Raw genomic sequence first — 14,838 nt, 5'->3', positions numbered from 1 at the left:
TGATCCCAAGGTCAAAAGATTGAGCAGCATTATGACCTTGATCCCAAGATGCAAATCTTCCATAAATTTGATGTTAACCCTAAGGTCAAAGGGGATCAAAACACGGTACTTAATTAGGTTCTCATGGAAATGCTCATGGCCATCGCAGTGACCACTGATCAACATTTTCAACATAAGAATACAAGAGGCACATTATCTTTAAAATGACTGCACTGAAAAATAATAAAGATGTATTTAACAGGTATTTATCTCTTAAAGTACTGTCACCAGTACGCATCAATGATATTTAATTGATTAACATTTCATCATGTATCGTTACTTACAGTGTACTTAAAATTGTCTATTTTAAAAACAAAAATGAAAATATAAAAATTATGTTACTTTTATTAAAAGTTACAAAAATTTCCAGGTCCAGGCACTAATTGATGTTTTCAACAATAAAACAAGCAATATATCAAGGTTTCATTTACCAATCTTGATCGCAATTTTCTTCATGTTCAAACAAACAGGGGCCATATCATTAGGTATTTTCAAAGGACAAAAATGGGATTCATGCCTGACCCTGCGTTATAAGCAGTTACAAGTTATCTGGGCACTAGCCATCAAGGGAAAGGTGTTGTTGATGAGGAGTAGCAATAATAAACTTGCACTAATGGATGGACGCCAGCCAGGAGGATGGTGAATGACAGGTAGTGTTATTCTAATGTTTTTCTGCTTCTTTCAAACATTCACTCTCTTGAAATATGTTTAATTTTTTCAATGTTAAACTTTATTGAAAGAGCACTTTTAACTGATTTAGAAAAAAAATTACCACTTAGTTTTACGTGTGACAGAATTTTGCAAATGAAATACAAGCTGTAAAAGTAACAAAATATGCAACTTCAGCGTAATTCTATAGGTACCAACTTTTCTGGATCATTGCGTTGCTACCCTTTATGATTTTAAAACACGAAATAAACAACAAACTGTCACAAGCTAGTAGTGAAGTTCATAAGTGTGAATAACTATATGTACCTAAATGTTTACTGAACAGTGAAGCTGGCAGATGAATGCACATTTGTATAGATACCTTACCTAATTTATGCATTACAGATAATGTCCTGCAACAAGTTTTGCAAGTTAAGTTACACAAGGTGAACAATATTTGCAAGTTAAGGTGCCGCATGAGTTGCATATAAGAGCTGACAGGTATAACTAGGCATTCAGAATTGCTACAGGTAGAAGCAGTATAGGCATTTACCAATTTGTGAATCATGTATAACTAGGCATTCAGAATTGCTACAGGTAGAAGCAGTATAGGCATTTACCAATTTGTGAATCATGTATAACTAGGCATTCAGAATTGCTACAGGTAGAAGCAGTATAGGCATTTACCAATTTGTGAATCATGTAGATATGAACAATGAGCTGTGAACATACCTTCATATTTATTGTATTTTTATTTCTTACAATTTTAATACTTTGTAAATGTATATCGTAAAGATATTTCATACCTCTGTTATATATATTACAAGATATTTCATGTACTGTATCGCTAATATCTATAGTGAATTGAAGTCGCTCATTTGTAATGTTTGTGTTGGTCAAGAAATGAATCACAATGTAATTGTAATACATGATTCACATGTCAATCATATTACTGTTATGAAGTAGTACCATGATTCACATGTCAATTGTATTAATGTTACGAGGTAGTACCATGATTCATGTCAATCATATTAATGTTATGAAGTAGTACCACGATTCACATGTCAAACATATTAATGTTATGAAGCAGTACCATGATTCACATGTCAATCATATTAATGTCATGAAGTAGTACCATGATTCATGTCAATCGTATTAATGTTATGATGTAGTATCATGATTCACATGTTAATCGTATTAATGCTATGAAGTAGTACCATGATTCATATGTCAATCTTATTAATGTTATGAAGTAGTACCATGATTCACATGTCAATCATATTAATGTTATGAAGCAGTACCATGATTCACATGTCAATCATATTAATGTTATGAAGTAGTACCATGATTCAGATGTCAGTCATATTAATGTTATGAAGTAGTACCATGATTCATATGTCAATCATATTAATGTTATGAAGTAGTACCATGATTCATATGTCAATCTTATTAATGTTATGAAGTAGTACCATGATTCATATGTCAATCTTATTAATGTTATGAAGTAGTACCATGATTCACATGTCAGTCATATTAATCTTATGAAGTAGTACCATGATTCACATGTCAGTCATATTAATCTTATGAAGTAGTACCATGATTCACATGTCAGTCATATTAATGTTATGAAGTAGTACCATGATTCACATGTCAATCATATTAATGTTATGAAGTAGTACCATGATTCACATGTCAATCATATTAATGTTATGAAGTAGTACCATGATTCATATGTCAGTCATATTAATGTTATGAAGTAGTACCATGATTCATATGTCAATCATATTAATGTTATGAAGTAGTACCATGATTCATATGTCAATCTTATTAATCTTATGAAGTAGTACCATGATTCACATGTCAATCATATTAATCTTATGAAGTAGTACCATGATTCACATGTCAGTCATATTAATCTTATGAAGTAGTACCATGATTCACATGTCAGTCATATTAATGTTATGAAGTAGTACCATGATTCACATGTCAATCATATTAATGTTATGAAGTAGTACCATGATTCACATGTCAATCATATTAATGTTATGAAGTAGTACCATGATTCATATGTCAATCTTATTAATGTTATGAAGTAGTACCATGATTCACATGTCAGTCATATTAATGTTATGAAGTAGTACCATGATTCACATGTCAATCATATTAATCTTATGAAGTAGTACCATGATTCACATGTCAATCATATTAATGTTATGAAGTAGTACCATGATTCACATGTCAATCTTATTAATCTTATGAAGTAGTACCATGATTCACATGTCAGTCATATTAATGTTATGAAGTAGTACCATGATTCACATGTCAATCATATTAATGTTATGAAGTAGTACCATGATTCATATGTCAATCATATTAATGTTATGAAGTAGTACCATGATTCATATGTCAATCATATTAATGTTATGAAGTAGTACCATGATTCATATGTCAATCTTATTAATGTTATGAAGTAGTACCATGATTCATATGTCAATCATATTAATGTTATGAAGTAGTACCATGATTCACATGTCAGTCATATTAATGTTATGAAGTAGTACCATGATTCACATGTCAATCATATTAATGTTATGAAGTAGTACCATGATTCACATGTCAATCATATTAATGTTATGAAGTAGTACCATGATTCATATGTCAGTCATATTAATGTTATGAAGTAGTACCATGATTCATATGTCAATCATATTAATGTTATGAAGTAGTACCATGATTCATATGTCAATCTTATTAATGTTATGAAGTAGTACCATGATTCACATGTCAATCATATTAATGTTATGAAGTAGTACCATGATTCACATGTCAATCATATTAATGTTATGAAGTAGTACCATGATTCATATGTCAATCTTATTAATGTTATGATGTAGTGCCATGATTCACATGTCAATCATATTAATGTTATGAAGTAGTACCATGATTCACATGTCAATCATATCAATGTTATGAAGTAGTACCATGATTCATGTCAATCGTATTAATGTTATGATGTAGTACCATGATTCACATGTTAATCGTATTAATGTTATGAAGTAGTACCATGATTCACATGTCAATCATATTAATGTTATGAAGTAGTACCATGATTCATGTTAATCGTATTAATGTTATGAAGTAGTACCATGATTCACATGTCAATCATATTAATGTTATGAAGTAGTACCATGATTCATATGTCATTCATATTAATGTTATGAAGTAGTACCATGATTCACATGTCAATCATATTAATGTTATGAAGTAGTACCATGATTCATATGTCAGTCATATTAATGTTATGAAGTAGTACCATGATTCACATGTCAATCATCCTAAAGTAGTAGGAATGGGTTAGTACCAAGTTAAACTTAATAGTTTATACATAGGTGGCTTGCTAACTTGGTCATCAGTGTACCAGGATGTCACATGTGTAAACTTAGCCTAGCTGTTGTGCTACACGATGTTGAACTGGACAAGCTAGTAAGAGGTATCATTCAGACCTGTGTGGACATGTACTTGTTCCCTGTGTGGATGCAGATGTCTATCTCGTGTGGGCAGACATAATGTAGTCCCGTGTAGACATGTACTTGTTCCCTGTGTGAATGCAATGTCTATCCCTGTGTGGATGCAGATGTCTATCTGGTGTGGGCAGACATAATCTAGTCCTGTGTGGACATGTACTTGTTCCCTGTGTGCATGCAGTGTCTATCCTGTGTGGGCAGACATAATCTAGTCCTGTGTGGACATGTACTTGTTCCCTGTCTAGGTGCATATATTTAACCTTTAGTTGGCTTGCATTATTTTGTTCTGTATGGACCAGTATTATTCCATGTGAGAACACACATCTGTCCTGTGTAGACAACTACTAAGAGACTGTCCTGTGTAGACAACTACTATGAGACTGTCCTGTGTAGACAATTACTATGAGACTGTCCTGTGTAGACAATTACTATGAGACTGTCCTGTGTAGACAATTACTATGAGACTGTCCTGTGTAGACATTATATTCCAAGTCTTTGTGAAGACTAAAATTTGAGATAAACTTTTATAAACATAGGACTCTTGATATGTTTCTGCTTCAGTTTAGCTTGAATCTTGTGGTGGAGTTATGTAATACACTATTGAATCAAGTGTAACAATGTGAATTTGCATGTGATTTAAAGAAGATTCAATGTTATTTTTAATAACATGTATTTGTGTGAACTTGTTGCTTTCCTCTCCTTGTAGAGAGGCACATAGCTAGGCCTCTAGTAAATTGCAATAGTCAAGTGTGACACAAACAAAACAATGCTCCTTCTTTTGCAAACCAAAGAAGCCTTTCCCCATTACACAAATTTAAATTTGGACATAAAAGTGATACACACATGTAGTATGAATGAATTAATGGTATACCAAAATGGCAATATCTTGACATTTCCATATTGTTTTACAGTCTTCCACTGTGTCCCCTAAATACCTGAATCCCCACCTGACTAAAATGGATTACCCAAATAACACTTGTTCTGGATACAATCATGGTTTCCCAAAGTGTCTGGTTAATTTGTGCTTTACCATAAGAACTTTTAATCCTTGAAAATATTACAAATAATGAAATCTGAAAGTGCAGTAATAAGGACATACTGGTGAGGTAATGGAATCTGAAAGTGCAATAATAAGGACATACTGGTGAGGTAATGGCAAGTTTCTGTTCGTTTTTCAATTGGATCATGATGCAGTTGTCTGTCTTGTTCAACTTCTGGAACTCTGTAGAAATTTCCTTGATGTCCAGCATGGAAACCAGCTGTAACGGAAGAGTAAAAATCAAGTATAACCATGGAAACCAGCTGTAATAGAAGAGCATGAATCAAGCATAACCATGGAAACTTGCTGAAATGGAAGAGCAAGCATTAAGCATTACTGGGGAACATGCTGTAATGGAAGAGCAAGAATCAAGCATTACTCAGATTAAATTTAATTCATTCAACATTGGTTTTTTAATTGAATCAAACCATATATAATCCTCATACTTAATTTTCAGCATCCATTTGTCCTGTGGAAATTCATTAAACTTTAGCAGTGACTGCCTTCAAACACAGGTGCAAATTCATAAAACCTTATTGCTTTCTATATTGTCCAAGCTGCTTATTCTAGAATAGAATGTTATTTTGTGTACAACCTAGTTTTCTTTGTTCACATAGAAATTAACCTTTGACCTTTTGACTTCAATATTACTGTCTCTCCATAAATGCTAGTCAAAATATATGGTCTACAACTAGAGATAATGTATTTTAGTTTTTAAGCTGTTGACTCCTCTTTAATATGTTTACCCCCAAATCAATAGGCTTCTTGCAGTCCTTAAGCTGTCCACAAGATGTGCAGAAGGTCAAGAATTCACAATTGTGTGCAACAACCATTTTTTATTGTAACTTGAATCTTAGACCTACTAACCCCAAACTCATTAGGTGCCTTTTTTGCCATATACAAACCAGGCACAAAGTTTGTTATTATTGTTGTTTTCAGTTGATTTTTAATGGCAATTTCAGTTCTTGTATTAGGTTATATCATTCAAAGTAAATGGGAGCTAAATGCCTTTCTCAAGGACACACTGGGGCAGATGACCTAGGCTGGCAGGTACTGAACCTCCTTCTGCTGGCATTACAAGTCCAAAACTCTATTAAATGAGCTACCATAGCATTCCAGCTTGATCATGGTTTGCAAAAAAAGGACACAAGTTATTTTGCACAAACTGTGTTCTGCCTTGGGCTCCTCTCACTTCTACCTCTGTCTTTTTAACCCCAAAATCAGCAGGTGTCTTTCTTGTCTCAAAAGCACCCATCCACAAAGTTTGGTTGAGATAAGTGACAAACGGCTCAAAATACTGTGCAAAAACCATTGTTTTCCTTAGAATCACTTTGCCCTTGACATCCAATCTTTTGACTCCAAAATCAATAGTATCATTTATGTCTGTAATGAAAGTTACTTAAAATTTTCAATCCAGTTATCTGACACAAGAGTCAAAATATTGTGTAAAGTCCCTGTGACCTCAACCTTTGACCTCTATAGCCTGAAATTTACATGTTCTTACCTGGTTCTGAATGAAAGCAATTTACAAAGTTTCCTTATGGTAGAAATGGATAAACTGAGTGTTATTCAGAAGAATGAGCAAAAAATGGATGGACATACATGATCACTGTATCTTAATGGACATAAATGATCACTGTATCTTACTGGACATACACTGCATCATTGGAAATACATGATCACTGTATCTTATTGGACATACATTGCTTCATTGGAAATACATGATCACTGTCTCTTATTGGACATACATCATCACTGTCTCATATTGGACATACATCATCACTGTCTCATATTGGACATACATCATCACTGTCTCATATTGGACATACATCATCACTGTCTCATATTGGACATACATCATCACTGTCTCATATTGGACATACATCATCACTGTCTCATACTGGACATACATCATCACTGTCTCATATTGGACATACATCATCACTGTCTCATATTGGACATACATCATCACTGTCTCATATTGGACATACATCATCACTGTCACATATTGGACATACATCATCACTGTCTCATATTGGACATACATCATCACTGTCTCATACTGGAAATACATGATCACTGTCTCATGTTGGACATACATCATCACTGCCTCATATTGGACATACATCACTGTATCATACTGGACATACATCAACACTGTCTCATATTGGACATACATCACTGTATCATACTGGACATACATCATCACTGTCTCATACTGGACATACATCACTGTCTCATACTGGAGATACATCATCACTGTCTCATACTGGACATACATCATCACTGTATCATACTGGACATACATCATCACTGTCTCATATTGGACATACATCACTGTATCACACTGGACATACATTATCACTGTATCATACTGGACATACATCATCGCTGTATCATACTGGACATACATCATCACTCTATCATACTGGACATACATGATCACTCTATCATACTGGACATACATGATCACTACATCATACTGGACATACATCATCACTAAATCATACTGGACATACATCATCAATGTATCATACTGGACATAGATCATCACTGTATCATACTGGACATTCATCATCACTGTATCACACTGGACATACATCGTCACTGTATCATACTGGACATACATCATCACTGTATCATTCTGAACATACATCATCACTGTCTCATAGTGGACATACATCATCAATGTATCATACTGGACATACATCATCGCTGTATCATACTGGACATACATCATCACTGTATCATACTGGACATACATGATCACTGTATCATACTGGACATACATCATCACTATCCTACTGGACATACATCACTGCTGTCTCATAGTGAACATACATCATCACTGTACCATACTGGACATACATTATCACCACATCACAGTGGACATACATCATCACTGTATCATACTGGACATACATCATCACTGTACCATGCTGGACATACATCATCACTGTATCATACTGGACATACATCATCACTGTACCATACTGGACATACATCATCACTGTATCATACTGGACATACATCATCACTGTATCATACTGGACATACATCATCACTGTATCATACCGGACATAAATCATCACTGTATCATACTGGACATACATCATCACTGTACCATACTGGACATACATCATCACTGTACCATACTGGACATACATCATCACTGTACCATACTGGACATACATCATCACTGTATCATACTGGACATACATCATCACTGTATCATACTGGACATACATCATCACTGTACCATACATACATCATCACTGTACCATACTGGACATACATCATCACTGTACCATACCGGACATACATCATCACTGTACCATACTGGACATACATCATCACTGTACCATACTGGACATACATCATCACTGTACCATACTGGACATACATCATCACTGTACCATACTGGACATACATCATCACTGTACTATACTGGACATACATCATCACTACATCATACTGGACATATATCATCACCATATTAAATTGGACGTGCAACATCACTGTATGATATTCTCTGCCTTGTGGAAGAACGCAGTTTGTAGGAGAGATGAGAGAAATCAATTATATTATGAAGTTGTTAGAAGTAAATGGTATACAGGGTCTACAACAGAATAATAATACATCATTCATAATCTACCCACATTCTGAAATTAAATAAGGAATGGCAATGCTTCGTGTTTTATTTTATGTATGGAATGAATCAAATGACAGATGTGCAAAAAAAAATTGCAAGACTTTGAGGTAAATAAAAATCTGATTATAATACTGATAAAAGATTCAGGTAAACATAGCAATATCTATCTTATAAAGAAGTAAACACAATTGTTTTAAGTCAGTCATTATGAAATGTGCAAAAATAGTGTATAATTTTTTCTGTATAGTTTTGTTCATGTATTTTGTTCTTTGTTCACATTTTGTTCCATGATGGATTTTATGTGCATTTTTTCTCCTGTTCTGATTGTTGATTCCATTAAATCTGCTTTCAGAATATAAGTTAATAATGCCAATGTCCATACAGGCCATGTGGCCCTGATTTCAGGTCAGTTTCGACCTGTGATCAGTCATTTCTACACTGAATATTTGGCCAAAAGGGATGGAAAGTTAACAACAGCATCCGAGTTGGTGAATCAAGGTATGTTTAATTATTTGCTGCAAACCCCATAAAAAATGAGGGATCAGAATGGCCTTTTTATGGGATCATTTATTGGCAACATCAGAGTCTGTATCACATGACCGTTCACTTTAAATAAACCACATGCTACCATGTTAGGATCCTACAAGATGTTCATTTATGCATCAATACCTAAGTGATACTTCAGGAATTATGGATCAAAGTCAAACATGATATGGGGAATAAGTTCTAAGTAGGTTTTCTTTTATACTTGATTGGCCAAATTATCACTGACACCATGGAGGGAAAGACCCCACTGTCATAAAAAATTTAATAGTGTTCTTGTATTTATATCAAATCATCAGTTGTTGGTCAGTGAATGTAATTTACTGGATATAAACTGGGAAGAAATTACTACAGATTCCAATCAATACAGCCTTAGACTTAATCAAATAATGATATTGTTGATGACAAATTATATCTTCAACAACTCATCTATTATCCAACAAAAAGGAAACACAATATTGGATGTTTGTTTTTGATGATAGTAACCTTGTGGAAGGAACTTCAACCATTCTTGTCGTGAGTGATTATTCTGTAATTATTACATCATTGAAAATCAATGCCAAATTAGACATCAAACAAGCAAGGACAGTGTACAAATTTGGTGCGGGAAATCTGACAGTGTACCAGTTTGGTAATGGAAATCTGGCAGTGTACCAATTTGGTAAGGGAAATCTGACAGTGTACCATTTTGTTCAAGGGATATCTGAGTGTACCAATTTGGTAAAGGAAAACTCACAGTACCAATTCATTAAGTATCAATTTATTAAAGAATATATGACAGTGTACCAATTTGGTAAGTGTACCAATTTAGTAAGGGAAATGTGAGTGTACCAATTTAGTAAGGTAAATCTGTATCAATTTGATAAGGGTAGGCTGAAAGTGTACCAACTGGGTAAGGGAAATCTGTGTACCAACCTGGTAAGGGAAAGCTGATAGTGTACCAATTTGGTAAGTGTTCCAATCTGGTGAGAGAAAGTTGACAGTGTTCCAGTTTGGTAAGGGAAATCTGCCAGTGTACCAATTTAGTAAGCGAAATCTGCCAGTGTACCAATTTGGTAAGGGAAATCTGCCAGTGTACCAATTTGGTAAGGGAAATCTGCCAGTGTACCAATTTGGTAAGGGAAACCTGAATATAACATAGCAATGACAGTCATCAGGATGTCATAAATTTCCTGACATCTGATAAATCAATAAAAACTGGAATGATCTGAGAATAAATCTGAATACTGTTGTATCAAAACAAAGAAGAAGCTCAGATCTAGATGGAACCTACCCTGGATGACACCTGAATTTGATATATTCATGCAGATGTAATAGCATTGATTACAGCCAAAAACCAAGCTGAAACAGTTTACATAGATACATAGTTTTAAAAAAATGATTTAAAAGTCAGTTACCAAAAGACTTTAATGATTCTATTTCCAGGATAATAATAAAAATTCAACCAAAAAATTCATGTGAGAGACAATCCTACTAAATTCCATTTCTACACAAAGAACAAAAGAATCTGGGCAATATCTTTTTTTTCTGCCAGTTGAAAATGTAGGAAGTGTTACTTTATCTGACTGTGGGCTTTATTGATTCTTTTTCTTCATATTTGAGGAGTTTATTTGAACATGTGTTTTTCGTCAGTGGGAATCAGTTGTCATTCCAAGGACATGAATCATGGGCACAGTCATGAGTAACATTACTGATAAACATGTAACCATATATCATTCATGAACTGCTTCAACATGTACAAAAATAGTACTTCATCATATACACTGTAACAAACTGTACAAAGATAGTACTCATTATATACACTGTAACAAACTGTACAAAAATAGTACTCATCATATACACTGTAACAAACTGTACAAAAATAGTACTCATTATATACACTGTAACAAACTGTACAAAAATAGTACTCATCATATACACTGTAACAAACTGTACAAAAATAGTACTCATCATATACACTGTAACAAACTGTACAAAGATAGTACTCATTATGTACACTGTAACAAACTGTACAAAAATAGTACTCATCATATACACTGTTACAAACTGAAGAAAAATTAGTTACATCTTTTATTAACTACAGTGAAGTGCGTAGTATACATGTATAGGCTAGCAGTGAATGCATCCATGTTTACCTATGAAAAGTAATTAAGTTCACTGTAAATTAACACACCTGAAAAGTCACACACACACCCATGAGGTTCCTTAAATAATTCAAATGTAAGTAAGAAAACAATACAGCAGATCCTGAAATTATAGCATCACCAAAATCAACATCAGATAGAGCAATAATAGTGAGTACTCTAAACACCACCCCTTCACTCAGCCCAACTCATATTAGTCAATTCTTAATTAAGAAGAAAGATACTACAAGAATGAAAAATTGAAAGATGTCTCCAAGACCCAAGAAAAAGTGGCATCAAAGGAAGATATAGACCAAAAACTAAAACAGACTGTCCTGCAAGCACAATAAATGGTTATCTGGAAAAGATGGGAGAATAATTAGAATGGAACATTTCAAAAGAGATTAGAGATCTGCACAATAATTTGAAAAATTAATGTGGAGAAATTTTTGATACAAGGTAATAAAATAATTCCTTAACAGAAAGAATCAATAAACTCAAGAAAGAAAATAACATGAGCAGTGAGGAAAACAATGGAATATGTGTTGTGAATGCTTCAGCGAAGAAAAGATTAGATGATTTGTACCAGTATAGCTAGAATGAAAATATCAAACTGTATGGGATAGATGAAGGATGATTGTTGTTGTTGTGGGGTTTAACGTCCTTTTTCAGCACACGATAGGTTATGCATGGCAGCCAGTATTAATGGTGGAGGAAGAACCCGGGAAAACCCCAGGAAGAACCACCGACCAACGAGAAGCTACTGGCAAGCTTTCTCACATATCCACATTGGCCGAATCTTAGACTCGAACCTACGCAGACAGAGGTTAGATGGCAGTGATCCGTAATGGAGAGTGCTTTAGACCACTCGGGGGTCCCAAACAAACAAGGATGAAACCCTTTAACAAAATATGGATAAAGTCATATCTTTTTGTAAAAATAAACTCAGCATCAATATTTGACCCAAGACAATAGTAGTGTAATGCTGTATTACACAGGTGTCAACCCCCTGAGATGAAAACCTGTACACCAGCCCAATAAAAACCTTACAAAGACCAAACAAACCTACAAGAAAAAATGTATTCAACAGTTTTAAAACAACAAATGCTATACACAAAGTATTTTTACACATATTTACATAATTATTTACATTTCTGTAACTTTATTTCATTCTTTGTACTTATAACACTATCATCTTCCTGCTTTGGCTAAGCAAAGAAGCATTTGATTGATGGTCCTTTCTTCATTTCAAAATTTCTTTTCATGCAGTTTTGTCCTGAAGTATTCCTCCATATCATATATGCTGAATGCCACCACTTTAATGTCTTTACTGCCTATTTTACTAAAAGCATGGGAAGATCTTAACAGGGATACATCGACAATGCCAGGGAAGACTTTAATCCAATCAGCCTAAAACTTGACTTGAATATTACAGTTTGGTTCCTGTTTACTGTGTTGTACAAGTCACATGTTCATGACTGAGGCCATTTTTGAAGAAACCAATCCTGTTTATGTTTAACTTATAAGTATATTTTTCAATGTTTTAATGCATTTCAACTATTTGCTGAAAAACATAAATGGACAGATTTTGTATGTTGAATCTGCAAGTGCAAATAAAATATTTAGCCAAAATAAGCAAGAGAATACAGAAAATGTCCAACTGTTCACTTCCTAAAAGTATTTCTTGTTTTGGACAAATGTACAATATTAGGACAACAACATGCAAAAATTTACTAAAACAACCAAACCTTTTAAGTAATATTGCAATCGTAGGACAGATGTTCAATACTTTGTTCTCACTCTTACAGAAAGTGCATTGGTCATAATCTAATATGTAAATGTTGTTTAAAAAAATTTACTAGTGACAATACTTTTATAAATTAATATAAAAGTAAAAGAGATCAAAACTAAATGCTCGAGATGTACTGAACACATACCTCCACGCCTTTACTACGCACAATCTGCCCATCCCTGTTCTTGTGATAGAACTCTAGCCTGTTGGGGTAAAGCTTGAGGTGTTTCTTCTGCCAGGTTTGCAGGAATGGTCCCCCTAACTTCAGTACCTCTCCTTCAACAATACAGTCTGTTGGCCCTATAACAGATGACAGACTCATTCATCATGCAGTTTTATTTACAGCCTTTAAACTGCCTAATGCAAGGGTTCATTGTAAATATGTGGCTCATTTACAACCACAAAACTGCCCTAATGCATGGGTTCATTGTACATATGTGGCTCATTTACAACCACAAAACTGCCATAATGCATGGGTTCATTGTAAATATGTGGCTCATTTACAACCACAAAACTGCCATAATGCATGGGTTCCTTGTAAACCAATGGCTCATTAACAACTTTGGTTCACAGTAAACCAGTGGCTCATTAACACATTAACCCCTGGAGGTTTTTGTCATTTTCACCAGAAATTCGAGTAGGAAACATGTTTTGATAGCTATCAACTTCCAGGTGACTTTCCAATAACCTAATGCCTGGTTGTGTTAGAAACATTGTTTTTCATTGGCTATTTGGCTCACGCATGAGCAGAAGGGTAAAAGTTGGATTTATTTTTTTTGGCTTGAGCCCCATAATTTTCGTATAGAGACCACTCTTTATTCCAAATGCCCATCTTATCCTACTTTTTACAAAGGTCCATCTGTCTGTTTGCAGTTCATACTGGTCTGCCTTAGATCTGAGACCAAAAAGTCTAAATTCCGGACACAAAATTGGATTCCGACCACGGGCAAAATTTGGGAGGAAAAAAATTGGGTCCAAAAAATGAGGTTTTTCCCTCTGTATTTTGTATTGCAACTAGAACTTCCAGATTATTTGGTATCAGTGTAGAGCTACATCTGTCTACCTTTCTATAATACCACCCACGTTAGTGTATCATACATGACCCTGACGCCACAGAACTCGGCAGTAGGCTACTACCTCCTGCTATGTTAACTCGTTGCCATGGGTTAATGTGTTAACAACCATGGTTCATTGTAAACCAGTAGCTCATTCACAACCATTAAACATATATAAAATATGGGTTTATTACACACCTGCAGCTTATTTAAACATTCTAACAAATATAACACATTTGTCATATCCATCAAAGTGTACTGTAATGTTTATCAAAGTGTACTGTAGTGCCTATCAAAGTGTACTGTAATGTCTATCAAAGTGTACTGTAATGTCTATCAAAGTGTACTGCAATGTTTATTGAAGTGTACTGTAATGTCTATCAAAGTGTACTGTAATGTCTATCAAAGTGTACTGCAATGTCC

General features: G+C 34.3%; 1 protein-coding gene across 2 annotated transcripts in view; it reads right to left on the bottom strand.

Moving 5' to 3' along the window:
- LOC149779740 (G protein-coupled receptor kinase 3-like) overlaps positions 1-14,838 on the bottom strand; it is a 345,786-nt gene that overhangs the window by 13,334 nt on the left and 317,614 nt on the right. For both annotated transcript variants that reach the window (XM_089940600.1, XM_089940601.1), the window contains exons 17-18: positions 13,506-13,660; positions 5,354-5,470 (exon numbers count right to left, since the gene is read on the bottom strand). In XM_089940600.1, the coding sequence (XP_089796726.1) occupies positions 5,354-5,470; positions 13,506-13,660 (272 nt within the window). The remainder of the gene's footprint in view (positions 1-5,353; positions 5,471-13,505; positions 13,661-14,838) is intronic.

Source organism: Sinohyriopsis cumingii, chromosome 17 (assembly GCF_028554795.1).
Source record: "Sinohyriopsis cumingii isolate HCF-2022 chromosome 17, ASM2855479v2, whole genome shotgun sequence".
NCBI classification, from domain to species: domain Eukaryota; kingdom Metazoa; phylum Mollusca; class Bivalvia; order Unionida; family Unionidae; genus Sinohyriopsis; species Sinohyriopsis cumingii.
Note: the sequence above shows the minus strand (reverse complement) of the source record. Positions and strands in the feature narration are given on the sequence as shown.